The sequence below is a fragment of the Capra hircus genome, unplaced genomic scaffold (assembly GCF_001704415.2).
Source record: "Capra hircus breed San Clemente unplaced genomic scaffold, ASM170441v1, whole genome shotgun sequence".
Lineage (NCBI taxonomy): Eukaryota > Metazoa > Chordata > Mammalia > Artiodactyla > Bovidae > Capra > Capra hircus.
The window spans coordinates 412,051-428,278 of record NW_017189652.1 but is presented as its reverse complement, the minus strand read 5'-3'; the positions used below and the strand labels follow the sequence as shown (position 1 = coordinate 428,278).

The following is a 16,228-nucleotide window of genomic DNA, read 5'->3' as shown; positions in this document are numbered from 1 at the left end:
ATACCAAGGGAACATTTCATGCAAAGATGGGCTCGATAAAGGACAGAAATGGTATGGACCTAACAGAAGCAGAAGATATTAAGAAGAGGTGGCAAGAATACACAGAAGAACTGTAGAAAAAAGATATTCATGACCCAGATAATCACGATGGTGTGATCAATCACCTAGAGCCAGACATCCTGGAATATGAAGTCAAGTGGACCTTAGAAAGCATCACTATGAACAAAGCTAGTGGAGGTGATGGAATTCCAGTTGAGCTATTTCAAATCCTGAAAGATGATGCTGTGGAAGTGCTGCACTCAATATGCCAGCAAATTCGGAAAACTCAGCAGTGGCCACAGGACTGGAAAAGGTCAGTTTTCATTCCAAGCCCAAAGAAACGCAATGCCAGAGAATGCTCAAACTACTACACAATTGCACTCATCTCACATGCTAGTAAAGTAATGCTCAAAATTCTCCAAGCCAGGCTTCAGCAATACGTGAACCGGTGAACTCCCTGATGTTCAAGCTGGTTTTTAGAAAAGGCAGAGGAACCAGAGACCAAATTGCCAACATCTGCTGGATCATGGACAAAGCAAGAGAGTTCCAGAAAAACATCTACTTCTGCTTTATTGACTATGCCAAAGCCTTTGACTGTGTGGATCACAATTAAACTGTGGAAAATTCTGAAAGAGATGGGAATACCAGACCACCTGACCTGCCTCTTGAGAAATCTGTATGCAGGTCAGGAAGCAACAGTTAGAACTGGACATGGAACAACAGACTGGTTCCAAATAGGAGAAGGAGTACGTCAAGGCTGGATATTGACACCCTGCTTATTTAACTTCTATGCAGAGTACATCATGATAAATGCTGGGCTGGAAGAAGCACAAGCTGGAATCAAGATTGCTGGGAGAAATACCTATAACCTCAGATATGTAGATGACACCACCCTTATGGCAGAAAGTGAAGAGGAACTAAAAAGCCTCTTGATGAAAGTGAAAAAGGAGAGTGAAAAGGTGGTTTAAAGCTCAACATTCAGAAAACGAAGATCACGGTATCTGGTCCCATCACTTCATGGGAAATAGATGGGGAAACAGTGGAAACAGTGTCAGACTTTATTTTTTGGGGCTCCAAAATCACTGCAGATGGTGATTACAGCCATGAAATTAAGAGATGCTTACTCCTTGAAAGGAAAGTTATGACCAACCTAGATAGCATATTGAAAAGCAGAAACATTACTTTGCCAACAAAGGTCTGTGTAGTCAAGGATATGGTTTTTCCTGTAGTCATGTATGTATGCGACAGTTGGACTGTGAAGAAAGCTGAGCACCAAAGAATTGATGCTTTTGAACTGTGGTGTTGGAGAAGACTCCTGAGAGTCCCTTGGACTGCAATGAGATCCAACCAGTCCATTCTAAAGGAGTTCAGTCCTGGGTGTTCATTGGAAGGACTGATGCTGAATCTGAAACTCCAATACTTTGGCCACCTGATGTGAAGAGCTGACTCATTGGAAAAGACCCTAATGCTCGGAGGGATTGGTGGCAGGAGGAGAAGGGGACGACAGAGGATGAGATGGCTGGATTGCATCACCGACTCCATGGCCATGAGTTTGAGTAAACTCCGGGAGTTGGTGATGGACAGGGAAGCCTGGGGTGCAGGGAATCATTGGGTCGAAAGATTCGGACACGACTGAGTGACTGAATTGAACTGAATATTCCATTGTGTATATGTACCACAGCTTTCTTATCCATTCGTCTGTCGATGGACATCTAGGTTGCTTCTATGTCCTGGCTATTATCCCTTGAAACGCCCAATGTGCATTTCTCAGAGAACTCTGGCAACGTGGTAGAGAATGGATCAGAAAAACGGAGGAGACATGCCAGGCGTCTGTACTAAGGCCATGTGATGGAGGGAAAAAAACATGACTGTGTTCGAGCCTAAAGGACTTGTATCAGAAATGGGACAGGATTCTGCCCCGAATGATGAAGCAGACAGCGGTGGCGTGTATTCATTTCTGCATTTGGCCTTCGCTGCAACATGTGAGTCATGGCATGTGAACTCAGTTGCTCCACGTGGGATTTACTTGCCTGACCAGGGATCACAGAGTCTCAGCCACTGGCCCACCAAGGGAGGCCCTTTTCATCTTTAAAATTAGTTCTAGAGAATAAAGTATAGGACACATGTGGAATTTGGTAAAGTGGTCTATCAATGTACCCCAGAGCCAGAATCAATTATATGAGGAATAAAAAAGATATCCAGCATCCAGTAAGGTAAAATGCACAATACTGCTATCCAATTAAGATTATCAGGCATGCAGAGCCGAAAAAAAGGCCCATAATGAGGAAAAAAATAAATCAGCTGAAAGCAACCTAGAAGTGGCACCAAAGATACAACATGGACAAAAACAGCAGTTACCCTGACTATATTTCACGTGTTCAAGAAGCTAGAGGAAAGGCTGTATATAATAGGTAGGGACAAGGAACATATTTTGCCAAGATGAAAATCAAACTTCTAGAGGTGAAAACTATAGTGTCTGAGATGAACACTATGCTTGATCAAATTGCTGTTTAGATCAAAGTAGAAAAAAATCAGTAAATGTGACATAGAAATAAACACTATCAAAATGAAACAGAAAAATACATGAACATGCCTGTAATACTGAATTACAGTTATACATTGGGGAAAGCTGGAGGATGGGCTCTCTCCAGGTTATTTTTACAAGCACCTGTGAAGCTATAGTTATCTCAAAATAAAAACTTTTTAAAAACTTAAGTGTCAGTGAACCTCAGGAAAATTTCAAGCAGTGTAGTACCTGTCTTATTGGGAATTGTTGAAGGATAGAAAAATATTTGAATAAATAATGAGGAAAATGTTCTAGTCTGTATCCAGTAAAGATATCTTGCAAAAAACAAAGATGAAGACCTTTCTCAGATACACAAAATCTGAAAAAGAAATCATCACTAGCAGACCAAAAGAACAAAGAATACTAAAAAGAAATCTTTCAGGCAGAGGAAAATGATACCAGCTAGAAATGCAGATACACACAAAAGCATGATGAGCAAAAGAAACTGTGAGAGTAAATTGAAAGGTTTCATTTTCATTATTTAAAAATATGTGGTGGTTTAGTCACAAGTCGTGTCCGACTCCTGCAACCCCAGAGACCCTGCCAGGCTCCTGTTTAAAAATATAAGAATTAAATATTCAATGAAAAATAATAAGAATGTATTATGGATTAATAACATATACATGTTAAATGTATGACAATGAAAATCAAGGGTAAAGGAGTTAAATGGAAGTATTCTGTTATAAGAGCACCACAGTCTATGTGAACTGTATTTCTCTTGATGACAGACTTTGATAAAAAGAAGATACATCCTATAAATCCTAAAGCAACCACAAAAATCACACAATGAAAAGACATAGCTAATAAACCAAGAAAGGACATAAACAGAATTACAGGCTTCCCTGGTGGCTCATCTGATAATGAATCCGCCTGCGATGTGGGACACCTGGGTTCAATCCCTGGGTTGGGAAGATCCCCTAGAGAAGAGAAAGGTTACCCACTCCAGTATTCTGGCCTGGAGAATTCCAAGGACTATAAGTCCCTGGGGTCGCAAAGAGTCGGACACAACTGAGCCACTTTCAGTTTAACTTTTCATGTGACTCAGCAGCAGCAGAACTAAGCACAAAGAAAACTGGACTTCATCAAAACTAAAAATTCTGTCCATTAAAGGACATTATCGCACTTCCTTGGAGGTCCCGTTGCGAATGTCCAATGCAGGCGACACGGGTTCAATCCCTGATCCAGGAAGATTCCAGATGCCATGAGGCAACCAAGCCTCTACGCCCAGAGCCTGGGAACTGCAACTAGAGAAAGCCCACAGACAGCAACAGAGATCCAGTACAGCCAATTCAATAAATCAAATTTTCTAGAAAGGACTTTATCCAGAAACTAGAAAGACAACTTAATAGAACAAAATGTTTTCATTCAGGTCTGCTGCTGCTGCTAAGTTGCTTCAGTTGTGTCTGACTCTGTGCCACCCCATAGATGGCAGACCACCAGGCTCCCCCGTCCCTGGGATTCTCCAGGCAAGAACACTGGAGTGGGTTGCCATTTCCTTCTCCAATGCATGAAAGTGAAGTCGCTCAGTCGTGTCCAACCCTTAGCAACCCCATGGACTGCAGCCCTGGCAAGTCTCAAATATCCCAAGCAAAGAATTCTTACAACTGAAGAATAGAAAGACAAAACAACTCCATTTCTCCAGATCAGAGGCAGAGATGGCCAACACACGCATGGAAAGATGCTCAACATCAGTAGTCACCATGTCAGGCCCAGATCACGCCCACTAAAATGGCTATAATAATTTTTTTTACTTGAGAAAATAGTGTTGGTGAGATGTAGCTATAACAAGGAAAGCAGTCCCAATGCACACCACGATGTGAATGAACATCAAAAACATGCTCTCAGGGAAAGCCAGACACAGAAGGTCACAGAGTGTATGATTTGATTTATTTTGAACCTAGAGAGAGGCCATGGTTACACAAAGCTGTGAATGGACTAAATGCCACTGAACTGTACACTCTAAAAGGTCAGTTTTCTTTTGGGTGAATTTCACCTTAATTAAAAAAATATATATGTATGTGTATACACAGTATACCTATGTTTATTACACACACACACCTGATCCAAAAGAAAAGAATACCATGATAATAAATTTAAACCTGATAATAAGGAAAATAAACATAAATGTAAACAGCCTGTGTGTTAGTCACTCCCCATGGACTGTAGCCCATGGGATTCCTCTGTCCATGGGATTCTTCAGGCAAGAATACTGGAGTGGGTTGCCATTTCCTTCTCCAGAAACTGTCTAAGCACTCTAATTAAAATGAACAGATTGTCAAAGTGGAATGAAAACAGGAAAACCCACCTACATGCTGTTTACAAGAAACCTGCTTTAAACATACAGACTCCACTTTCCTGAACCTTGCCCCATGTGGCTCTTCCCTTGGTTGATTTTAATCTGTATCCTTTTGTGGTAAAAAGTCATAACCACAGCTCTCAGTAAGTTCTGTAGATCCTCCAAGGCAATTGTCACACATGAGAGTAGTCTTGGGGACCCCCAGCTCTTCAAACTAGCGACTCTGTCAAAGCTGCAGTGTGCACGATCAATATGCAATTGCATTTCTATAATGTAAGCGATGAACAATGATTCACAGCAACATATACAAAAGTTAATCAAAACAGATCACGGAACTAAATGAAAAATCTAAACCTATATATCATATAGAAGAAAACACAGAAGAAACTTTTGGCGACCCTGGATTAGGTAAATATTCTCAGACATGACACCAAAAGCCACAGCTATAAAAGAAAGAGTTGATAAGTGGTATTTCAAGATTAAGATCTGTTTTTTGAAAGACACTGTCAAAATAATAAAAAGCTATAAAGTAGAAGAATATATTTGCAAATCATGTATTTGCAAATACATGTATCCAGAATATAAAGAAATCTCACCACTCAGTAGTGAGAAAAAACCAACTCCCCAATAAAAATATGTAGAAAATATCTAAACATACCTCACCAAAAATAGATGGATAGTAAGAACAAGCCCATGAAAAAAATATTCAATATATTATTCATCAGAAAAATGTAAATTAAAACTACAATGAGATATCACTTCACAGCTACTAGGATGGTTGTAGTCAAAAACACATTATGCCAGAAATAGACTGAAAGACATAGAGAACAAACCAGTGTTTACCAGTGGCAGAAGGAAGTGGGAAGGGGCAAGATAGGGCTAGGGGATCAGAACTACCATATATCAACTAGATAAGCAACCAGGATATATTGTATAGCACAGGGAAAATAGAGCTGTTATCTTGTCAGAATTCTTACATTATCTTGTAAGAATGGAGTTTAACCAGCAGAAATACTGAATCACTACACTTGTGTATCTGAAAGTAACACAATACTGTAAATCAACTACACTTAACAAAAAAGATATTATACCAAGTGTTAGGATGTAGAGAAACTGGAACTCTAATACACTGCTGGGGGAGACGTAAGATGGTACTCTAGAAAACTGCTTGAAAAGTCTTAAAAAGTTAAGACATTCACCTATGACTCAACCATACTTTTTCGAGGTATTTACCCACAAGAAATGGACAGCATATAGTCATACAAAGATGGGTACACAAATGTGAACAGCAGTTTTAGCTCCAAAGTGCAAACAAACCAGTATCATCAAGGGGAATGGACGAACTATTTTATCCATACAGTAGACTAATACTCAGCAATAAAAGGAAATGAACTAGTGATACACACAACAGCACAGCTGAACCTCGAAATTAGTATGCTCAGTGAAGGAAGCCAGATTAAAAAACAAATACACACTGCATAATTCCATTCACATATGATTCTAGAAGATGCCAAGTGATCTATAGTGATTCAAAGCACTAACTATGTTGTCCTGGACAAGTACACCTTTTCAGGTCTTGTGAAATGAAAGTCACTCAGTTGTGTCTGACTCTGTGTGACCCCATGGACTTATACAGTCCATGGAATTCTCCAGGCCAGAAAACTGGAGTGGGTAGCCTTTCCCTTCTCCAGGGGATCTTCCCAACCCAGGGATCAAACCCAGGTCTCCCACATTGCAGGCAGATTCTTTCCCAGCTGAGCCACCAGGGAAGCCCAAGCACACTGGAGTGGGTAGCTTATCCCTTCTCCAGGGGATCTTCCCGACCCAGGAATCGAACTGGGGTCTCCTGCGGGCAGCTTCTTTACCAACTGAGCTCTCACGGAAGCCCACTTTCTAAGCCTTAGTTTCTATGAAATGACAATAGATCATAGCAATACCCATTTCAGAGTTGTTGTGAGCAGGAAATGCAGGATCTATATCCTTAAAATTGCACCTGGCAAGTAGTGAATACCATGTGTAACCATTAAATAGCACTTGACCATTATGTGTAGATGTATACGACACGTGAGGTGATCAGTTGCACAAAAGTCAATGTGTTTTCATTGGTTACAGGAGATGGTTTCTATGACCAAAACACTGATCAATTTCACAAAAGTCAATGTGTTTGCATTGGTTACAGGAGATGGTTTCTATGAGCAAAACACTGACCAACTGCACAAAAGTTACTGTGTTTTCAATGGTTAAAGGAGATGGTTTCTATGACCAAAACACTGATCAACTGCACAAAAGTCAATGTGTTTTCAGTGGTTAAAGGAGATGGTTTCTATGACCAAAACACTGGTCAATTTTACAAAAGTTAACATGTTTTCATTGGTTACAGGAAATGGTTTCTATGACCAAAACACTGATCAACTGGACAAAAAGTCAGTGTTTTCACTGGTTAAAGGAGATGGTTTCTATGAGCAAAACACTGATCAATTTCACAAAATTTAACGTGTTTTCATTGGTTTCAGGAGATGGTTTCTATGACCAAAACACTGCATTGTGCCAAAAACAGACACTGGACATCGTTTCCATCACTTACCATCCAGTGACACCTCCGATTAACAGCTGGGTTGCCACACTATACTTTTCAGCTGAAGGCCCAGATTCCTGCCCAAACAGCGTGCGCCACCATGGCTGCTTTTTAGCAAGTTCTGCAAGGTCCAGTGACTCAAACTTTCCCTCAAAGTTTCCTACAAGAATTAAGATACTGCATAAGAAAACAGTTACTGTCACAATAAATCACTAACATTCCTAGCCTAGATTAAGAGACATTTAAGGAAACAGAGACAGCTATAATAAGAACCTCTAAATACTTATCTGTTTTAAATAGCAAATTCACTTGGAAATTCGGACCAGCAACTTTTGAAAATCAGACAAAAATCAACAAATATCTTGGAGGGGAAAAAAAAATCTCCACAATTTAGAATGAGTACTCCAGTTTCTCCTCTCAAGCTGAAAAACCCCCAAAAGGACCCAAGAAAAACTGGTAGGAGAACTTAATCATGCCTCCTAAATGAAATGGATTTTCTTCACTTGTCTCTCTTTTTCAGGAGTAACTCGATACTATTTAGTAGCTCAACAAATTCACAAACTCTAGGTACTAAGTGGCTGGCCACTGAAGAGAACTGTTACTATTGACCAGGTAATGTGCTCAGGAATAAACAGGTATAACTAAACCCACAGAACAAAGCAGGTACAGAACAAGGTACAATTTGTTAACCCCATTTTATAGTTAAGAAGTGAAGGCTCAGAAGTTAAGTGATCTATTTACCCTCAAAGGGGGAAAAAGTTAAAAGTTTAATCCCTCTCTCTGTAGGAAAATAAATTTCATGAAGGAGGTACAAGAACTCTATACTGTAAATGACAAAACACTGCAGAGTGGCAATCTCAGGCAGGGGTCTGGGATCATCTATTCCATCCACACATACAGGCTGCATTGCTCAGGGTTAGTTTGGGCTTCCTTAGCACCTGGTGGGTCAGGGGTGCCTGTCTCAAGAAAGTGAATAAGACAGTGAGGAAACTCAAGGGCTAGGCAGAAGCTTCATTATCATTTCAAACCCAGCCTCCAAAGCCATGCAGTGTTATTTCCACTGTATTCTGTTGGAGCAGTCACAAACTTCCACTCAAGATTCAAGGGGCATATTTTAGATAGACCCCAATACTGCTGAGTATCAAAGTCACACTGGGAAAAAGAAAAGTATGGGGGAATGTGGAAATATTGCTGAAATCACTTAGGAAAACACAATGTGCCACCAACGACCAAAACAACTGTGGGAGAAAAAAAAATAAAGTTCAAAGCATTTCAAGACTTCTTACAAAATTACAGTAACACAGAGGTAACTAATTTCAAGAGTTATACAACTACTCTATTTGCCAGTGCAGAACTGACATAAGTATAGAGAAATCTACCAATGGAATAGAACCCAGAGTCTAGAAGTAGATCTACACATATAGTCATCTGATTGTCAGTAACACTGCACAAAAGTTATTTACTAGGGAAAGAAAGTTTTCAACACATGGTGTGAGAACTACTAGGTATCTATACTAATGAAGACAAAAGGTCAATCCTTACTTGACACAATGCCCAAAATATAATTGAAGAATTAATTCAAGGCGGACCACAGATCCCAATTTAGCAAAACCAAACTACAGGTGTTTAAGGAACTGGATTTTCTAGGGCCTACTGTTGTTCAGTTGCTCAGTCCTGTCTGACTCTTTGTGACCCCCATGGACTGTAGCACGCCAAGCTCTTCTGTCCCATGGGATTTCCCAGGCCAGAATACTGGAATGGGTTGCCATTTCCTTCCACCCAGGGATCGAACCTGCATCTCCTGCATTGGCAAGCAGATTCTTTACCACTGAGCCCCTGGGAAGCCCTGTATGGCCTAAGCAGTAGTTAAATGACAATTTTTCTTCCAATGTAACCACAACACATTAATGCTGTGTTGAAGAAGTAAATCTCTCCCTGGGTTAAAGAACATCACTGAAAACAAGCAAGAGTTTTGAGTTTTGTTTTAATGTCAAGACCCTTAGCTTAAGAGAGGGCTCCAGCCCAAACGGGTCAAATCAGAGACACTGAGTTCACCCAAAGTGACTCAGTCATTCAACAAATGCTGCCAAGCGCTATGTGGAGAAGTTAGTAGCCTTGATTGCCAGTGGGGGCAGAAAGGATTACAGGATTAGTGATCATCAGTATGATAAAGACAAATCCCTACTGTCAACATCAAGGTTTCTCACCACAATTTCCTAAGTGCAAATATCTTATTCGCTACACATTTTTAGTAAATTGAGGGCAGTCTGCTCTGCAGAAACTCCCTTATGGATACCAACACCTTGCAAGTGTTCATCACTCAGTCGTGTCCGAGTCTTTGTGACCCCATGGTCTGTAGCCCACCAGGCTTCTCTGTCTACGGGATTTTCCAGCCAAGAACACTGGAGTGGGTTGCCATTTCCTTCCCCAGGGGATCTTCCTGACCCAGATATTGAATCCAAGTCTCCCACATTGCAGGCTGACTCTTTACCAACACCTTAGAGTCACTGCAATTCCGTGGTGTGCTGGGAAACGTGGAAGGATCGCGATGGGGTGGGGACAGGCTGGTGTGTCGTGCACACCCACAGCCAGGGCATGACATCACTGAATTGTGACGGTGCTGAACGCGGAGCTGGGGTGGAGGCAGACTGGTGTGTGTGTGTGCACGTGTGCAGATTGGGGTATGTGTGTGTGGGCAGACTGGTGTGTGTGTGTGGTGGTGGCAGGGGGCAGACTGGTGTGGGGGGGGCACACTGGTGTGTGTGGGTGTGTGTGTTGCACATGCATAGCCAGGGCCTGACATTGCTGAATTGTGATGGCACTGAACACGGAGCTGGGGTAGGGGCAGACTGGTGTGTGTGTGCACATGTGCAGATTGGTGTCTATGGGGGAGGGAGTAGACTGGTGCGTGTGGGGGGCAAACTGGTGTGTGTGTGTTGCACACGCACAGCCAGGGCATGACATCACTGAATTGTGATGGCGCTGAATGAGAAGCTGGGGCGAGGGCAGCCGTGTGTGTGTGTGTGTGTTGTGTGTGTGTGCAGACTGGTGGGGGAGGTAGACTGGTGTGTGCGGGGCAGACTGGTGTGTGTATCAGTGTGTGTGTGTACAGACTAGTGTGTGTGAGTGTGTTGCACAGGAACAGTAAGGGCGTGACATCACTGAATTGCGACGGCACTGAACACAGAGCTGGGACAGGGGCAGACTAGTGTGTGTGTGTCAGTGTGTCTGTGAACAGACTGGTGTGAGTATGTGTCTGTGTGTGTGTGTGCAGACTGGTGTAGAGTGGTAGACTGCTGTGTGTGGGGGGGGCAGACTGTGTGTTGCACACCCACAGCCAGGGCCTGACATCATGGAATTGTGACGGCACTGAATGCAGAGCTGGAAGAGGCGTGGGGCTATCTCCACCACATGGACATGACAGCTTGTCCAAAACCGAAGAGTACAGGTAACAGTGAAACATGGCAAATAAGAAAGAATGAATTCTGAGTCCTTCCACTCTTGTGTTTTAAACAGAATTTCTGTAACCTTGTTTATGTAAGTTTATAAAACTCATACAAGCATATATGAGTTTTCGGTGATGGCTCTGTAAGACAGTGAAAGTGAAGTCGCTCAGTCGTGTCCGACTCCTTAACCCGGGTCTCCAGCATTGCAGGCAGACGCTTTACCATCTAAGCCACCAGGGAAGCCCTATGAGACAGTACTGAACTGAATATAGTCTGCAGCATTCACAGTGGGACAAGAAGCAGGAAGACTTGGTCCACTGTGTATTTGATTACAGGGACTCTGTTTTTTGTCTTTTTCTGGGACTCCTGACTATGCAGACTAGAGACGATTTCAAAGAACCGTATCCTGTCTCCGCTTTCAAACCCATCAAAGCGCCAGGAGGGGCAGCTCGCACACAGAATGACCCGCCTGAAGTCTCTGGGTTCCCGACCGCTTCCGAGAACACAAACCATAAGTTGCCAAGCCCAGGTTGCCAGGGCGGGGCCGGAAGGCAGAGGAGCCTGCCCCGCGCCGACCCCCCGGAAAAGGTCGGCTCCAGCGCGGCCGCTGACCTTGGCTGGGCCCGGCCCGAGCTCCAGCGCCCTCCCCCACCCCTTCGCCGCGCGCGCTTCTCGGGGCGGAGGTCGCGGCCTGGCCTGGGAGGAGCGGAGCCTGTCCCTTTCCGGAGCCCGGGAAGGCGGCTCCTCTCGGCGCCACGGGGGCCCGCGCCCGCCCTTACCTTGACTGGCGGCGGCCATTTCGGCAAGCTCGTCTCGCGATGACACCCGCGGAGCTTCGCCGCGGGAGGACGCGGAGTGGCGCGCTGCCGTCTGCGCGAGCTGGCTTCCGGTACGTGGGGTAGATGTTTCCATTCCCACGGCAGCGGCGGAAGAGGCCGGGCGGGGTGCGGGCTGTCCCCTCCCCTTCTCGGCGCACCGGCGCGTCACAAAGCTCCGGGGGGCGCGGCTACAAGTGCAGTGGCCCCGCCCCCCGGCGGGCCCGGCCGCGCGTAAGCAGAAGGTCTTTGGCGGCCGCACTGACTCCCTACTTCCGGCCCCGCTCGCCGGTTGCTGGAAATAGGGTTCCTTTCGGTTCCCCGCGAAACGTTACGTGGCCTTTCCCTCGCGAACGCTGTTTCGCTCTTTCCTTTAAGAAAAAGTTCAAAGGCGGGCTCGTGGTGGTTGTTCATGTCAACACTGAGCACGTACTTATCACTGCCCCAGCCCCAAGCGACAGCTGTCGCTGTGACTCCGTCCTAGTTCAAGGCAACACCGCCCTGCCAAAAACCTTGCTGTTATTCCAATGCTTCCATCTCAGCCCAAATGGCCCTCAGCGAACAGGAACCTGCTTTCGTACCGTTAAACCCGATCCTCACGGCTGTGGCCAGAGATCACGATCCTCCCTTGCTCAGAACCCTACCATGGCTCCCTAGAGCCTTCAGTGTACAAGTCACAGGCCTCTTACTGAAATGTAAGCATCTTGCATTTGCGCGTAAGGTACGCATCCCATGACCATCGGCATTTAAAATTGCGACCTGGTTCATCCCTCCTTCCCCTTCTCATACTTTACTTTCTTTGGGGGCGCAGTTCTTAGTTCACCTGACATACATAAGGGACCCCTGTTGATGGTTTTCCCTGCTGTGCACCCGGTGCCTGGGACAGTGTTTGCGTAGGACCATGTCTGATTAGGACAAATGAACCATTGTGTGCTCTTTGGCGAACCACTTAACCACTCTGTCCCTTAGATGGTGCACCTGTACTTACTTTGCAGCCTCACTGTGAGGATTAATTCACATAATGTGTAAAGCATCTGACATAGTTCAGTTCAGTCGCTCAGTCGTATCTGACTCTTTGTGACCCCATGGACTGTAGGCCACCAGACTCCTCCATCCATGTAATTTTCTAAGCAAGAGTACCAGAGTGGGTGGCCATTGCCTTCTCCAGGGGATCTTCCCTACCTAGGGATCGAACCTAGGTCTCCGACATTGTGGGCAGATGCTTTACCGTCTGAGCCACCAGGAAATCCCTTAGGGAAGACTCTAGCACATGGTCCAAATGTAAGCTATTGCTCTGAATGAGGTCAGAAGCCAGTGGAGGGTTCTGGGCAAAGAAGTGACTGGATCTGCTTTATGGTTTTAAAGGTCATTCAGTGGTGTCTGCATGAGGGGCAAGGGGAGAAGCAGGGGCAACTCTTAGCATGAGGGTTGCTCTTGCTCATGCACGGATTCCAGAATCTTTGACATCCTGAGTGTCTCTTCTTCCTGCTGCTAAGAAAGAGGGTTGGAGGCCACCGGGAATATGAAGACAGTTTGGTGCTCCTCTTCACCTGAACCCAATTCTTCCTTTTCTCCAAGGTTCTGAGCAAAGCAACAGTCTTGGGCCCCTGCTGCTTTCAGAGGTGAACGGGTTAAGCTTGAGCTCAGCCTTCCTCTTCCTACTCACTTCTTCCTGTGGCAGCTTCCCATCGCCCAAAAGGAAGCAATCCTATCTGCCACTGCTGAGCTCTCATGCCGTTCTTAAGTCCCCTAAAGTCCTTCCCGAAAACTTTGGGACATTTCACAAAATCGTAGAAAATTTACCTTTTTTTTTTGCCTCCTGGAAGCCTAGGATGTTTTTAGAGAACTGATTTTTCGCTTCTCCAGTCAAATATTTTCCAGCCATCAGAGCCATGCACATCAAGCTCTCTACCTGCCTCTTTCTGTGCCTCTGGCCATGCAGCTTCAGTGCCATCAGAAGATACTACCTGGGTGCAGTGGAACTGTCCTGGGACTATACGCGAAGTGAACTGCTCAGTGAGCTGCATGTGAACACGAGGTAAACCTAGGTTCTAGAGGCGCTGGGCAGAATGGTGGGTGTGGGACTCTGGCTGGCGGAAGATACAGACATAGGTTACAGTGGCTGTGATACTACTGAAGCCCTAAAGAGCATTTCCAAGTCACTGCTAATCCTTTTCATAGATCTAACCTATTTGTTGACTTTTTTCCGTATCTTGTCCATTGCTTCTCTTTGTCACATGCTGCCACTCTGGAAGCTAGAGAGTGGGGTAGAGTGAGGGCAGAGAGGCAAGGAGCATAAGAGATGGAACAAAACTTCTATCAGGGAGAAGAGCAACAAGACCCATCAGTATTACCCTGTTTTGGTGTAAAGATAGTATTAACCATGAATTCAGAAGCTTTTCATCTTTTCTGGGTTCTGGCACATTTTGGGAGAGTATGGTTAAATAATCTTTCCAATATTATCTGTGGTCATTGATTTAGTCAGATTTTCTACCTATTCTTCGGTCAAGGTTTATTTATATATATTTTCCTAGAAAGCAATCGTCATGCCTAGAGTTTATAGTGTATTGGAATCAAGTCACATAGTAGTCATGTGATATTGTTAACCTCTTTTGTGTCTGTAGTTATATCTCTGTTCTTGGCTTGTATATGTTCTCGTTACCTCTCTTACAAGTAATATTTTCAGGATGTTTCTGGATTTTATTGCTTTTGTCAGGAACCTGCATCTTTTGGGTCTATCAATTTCCATTTTTACTTTCATTGGTTCATTTCTTCTTCCTTACTTCCTTTGGTTCGTTTTGTTGATCTAATTGTTTGCTTATTGAGTTGAATGCTGAAAGCATTTATTTACAATTTTGTTGTATTTTCTTTAAATGTGTATTATAAAGTTTTAAGCCCAGTACATACCTGATGGTAATGTAAATATTAAATATGGTCATGTCATACAAGTGTTACAATCTTTTTTGTTCTGTTTGCTTTGCTCCCTACATTTCTTCTACCTGAACCTGCTTCTTGATTATCCCCAATCTGGTAGCCCTAGTATGGTAATATAGATTCATGAACACACATGTTTGCAGATATATGCAAATAAAGGTTTTCTTTGTCATTGTTTGTTTTACAAAAAATAGGATACTATACATTTTTCTCACTCATTAACACCTAATGGAATCCTGTGCAAATCAATTTAATGACTATGTAAAATTTCTTTCCCTTTCTTCTCCTGCCTTCAATCTTTTCCAGCATCAGGATCTTTTCCAATGAGTCAGTTTTTCGCATCAATGGCTAAAGTATTGGAGTTTCAGCTTCAGCATCAGTCCTTCCAATGAATATTCAGGACTAATTTCCTGAATTGGAAGGACTAAAGTCCTGAATTGGATCTCCTTGCAGTCCAAGGGACTCTCAAGAGTCTTCTCCAACACCACACTTCAAAAGCATCAATTCTTTGGTGCTTAGCCTTCTTTATAGTCCAACTCTCACATCCATACATAACTACTGGAAAAACCATAGCTTTGACTATTCAGACCTTTGTCGGCAAAGAAATGTATCTGCTTTTTCATATGCTGTCTAGTTTTGTCATAGCTTTTCTTCCAGGGAGCAAGTGTCTTTTAATTTTGTGGCTGCAGTCACCATCTGCAGTGATTTTGGAAGCCAAGAAAAAGAAGTTTGTCACTGTTTCCATTGTTTCCCCATCTGTTTGCCATGAACGTTGGGACAGGATGCCGTGATCTCCGTTTTTTGAATGTTGAGTTTTAAGACAGCTCTTTTTTACTCCTCTTTCAGTTTCATCAAGAGCCTCTTTTGTTCCTGTTTGCTTTCTGCCATAAGGGTGGTGTCATCTGCATATCTGAGGTTATTGATATTTCTCCTGGCAATCTTGATTCCAGCTTGTGCTTCATCCAGCCCAGCGTTTCTTATGATGTACTCTGCATATAAGTTAAAGCAGGGTGACAGTATACAGCCTTGATGTACTCCTTTCCCAATTTGGAACCAGTCCGTTGTTCCATGTCTGGTTCTAACTGTTGCTTCTTGACCTGCATACAGGTTTTTCAGGAGGTAGGTAAGGTGGTTTGGTATTCCCATCTCTTTAAGAATCTCCACTGTTTGTTGTGATCCACACAGTCAAAGGCTTTAGCATCATCAATGAAGCAGAAGTAGATGTTTTTCTTGAATTCTCTTGCTTTTTCTATGACCCAACAGATGTTGGCTATTTGACTTCTGGTTCCTCTGCCTTTTCTAAATCCAGCTTGAACATCTGAACATTCTTGGTTCACATACTGTTAAAGCCTGGCTTGAGCATTTTGAGAATTTTGAGCATTACTATGCTAGCGTGAGAAGGCAATGGCAACCCACTCCAGTACTCTTGCCTGGAAAATCCCATGGACGGAGGAGCCTGGTAAGCTGCAGTCCATGGGGTCGCTAAGAGTCGGACATGACTGAGCTACTTCCCTTTCACTTTTCACTTTCATGCATTGGAGAGAGAAATGGCAACCC

At 43.7% G+C, this 16,228-nt stretch overlaps 2 protein-coding genes across 2 annotated transcripts in view; one reads left to right on the top strand and one right to left on the bottom strand.

Annotated features, from left to right (window-relative positions):
• Positions 1–7,485: 7,485 nt before the first annotated feature.
• Positions 7,486–11,874, bottom strand: FUNDC2 (FUN14 domain containing 2; the record flags this gene model as incomplete). Its single annotated transcript, XM_018044620.1, is given in 2 exon segments — positions 7,486–7,636; positions 11,702–11,874. Coding segments are annotated over 2 exon segments (284 nt in total), but the record flags the coding sequence as incomplete, so codon positions are not given.
• Positions 11,875–13,448: 1,574 nt separating this feature from the next.
• F8 (coagulation factor VIII) overlaps positions 13,449–16,228 on the top strand; it is a 136,825-nt gene continuing 134,045 nt past the window's right edge. The window contains exon 1 of the mRNA XM_005700528.3: positions 13,449–13,775. Within this exon, the coding sequence (XP_005700585.2) occupies positions 13,630–13,775 (146 nt within the window). The 5' untranslated portion in view covers positions 13,449–13,629. The remainder of the gene's footprint in view (positions 13,776–16,228) is intronic.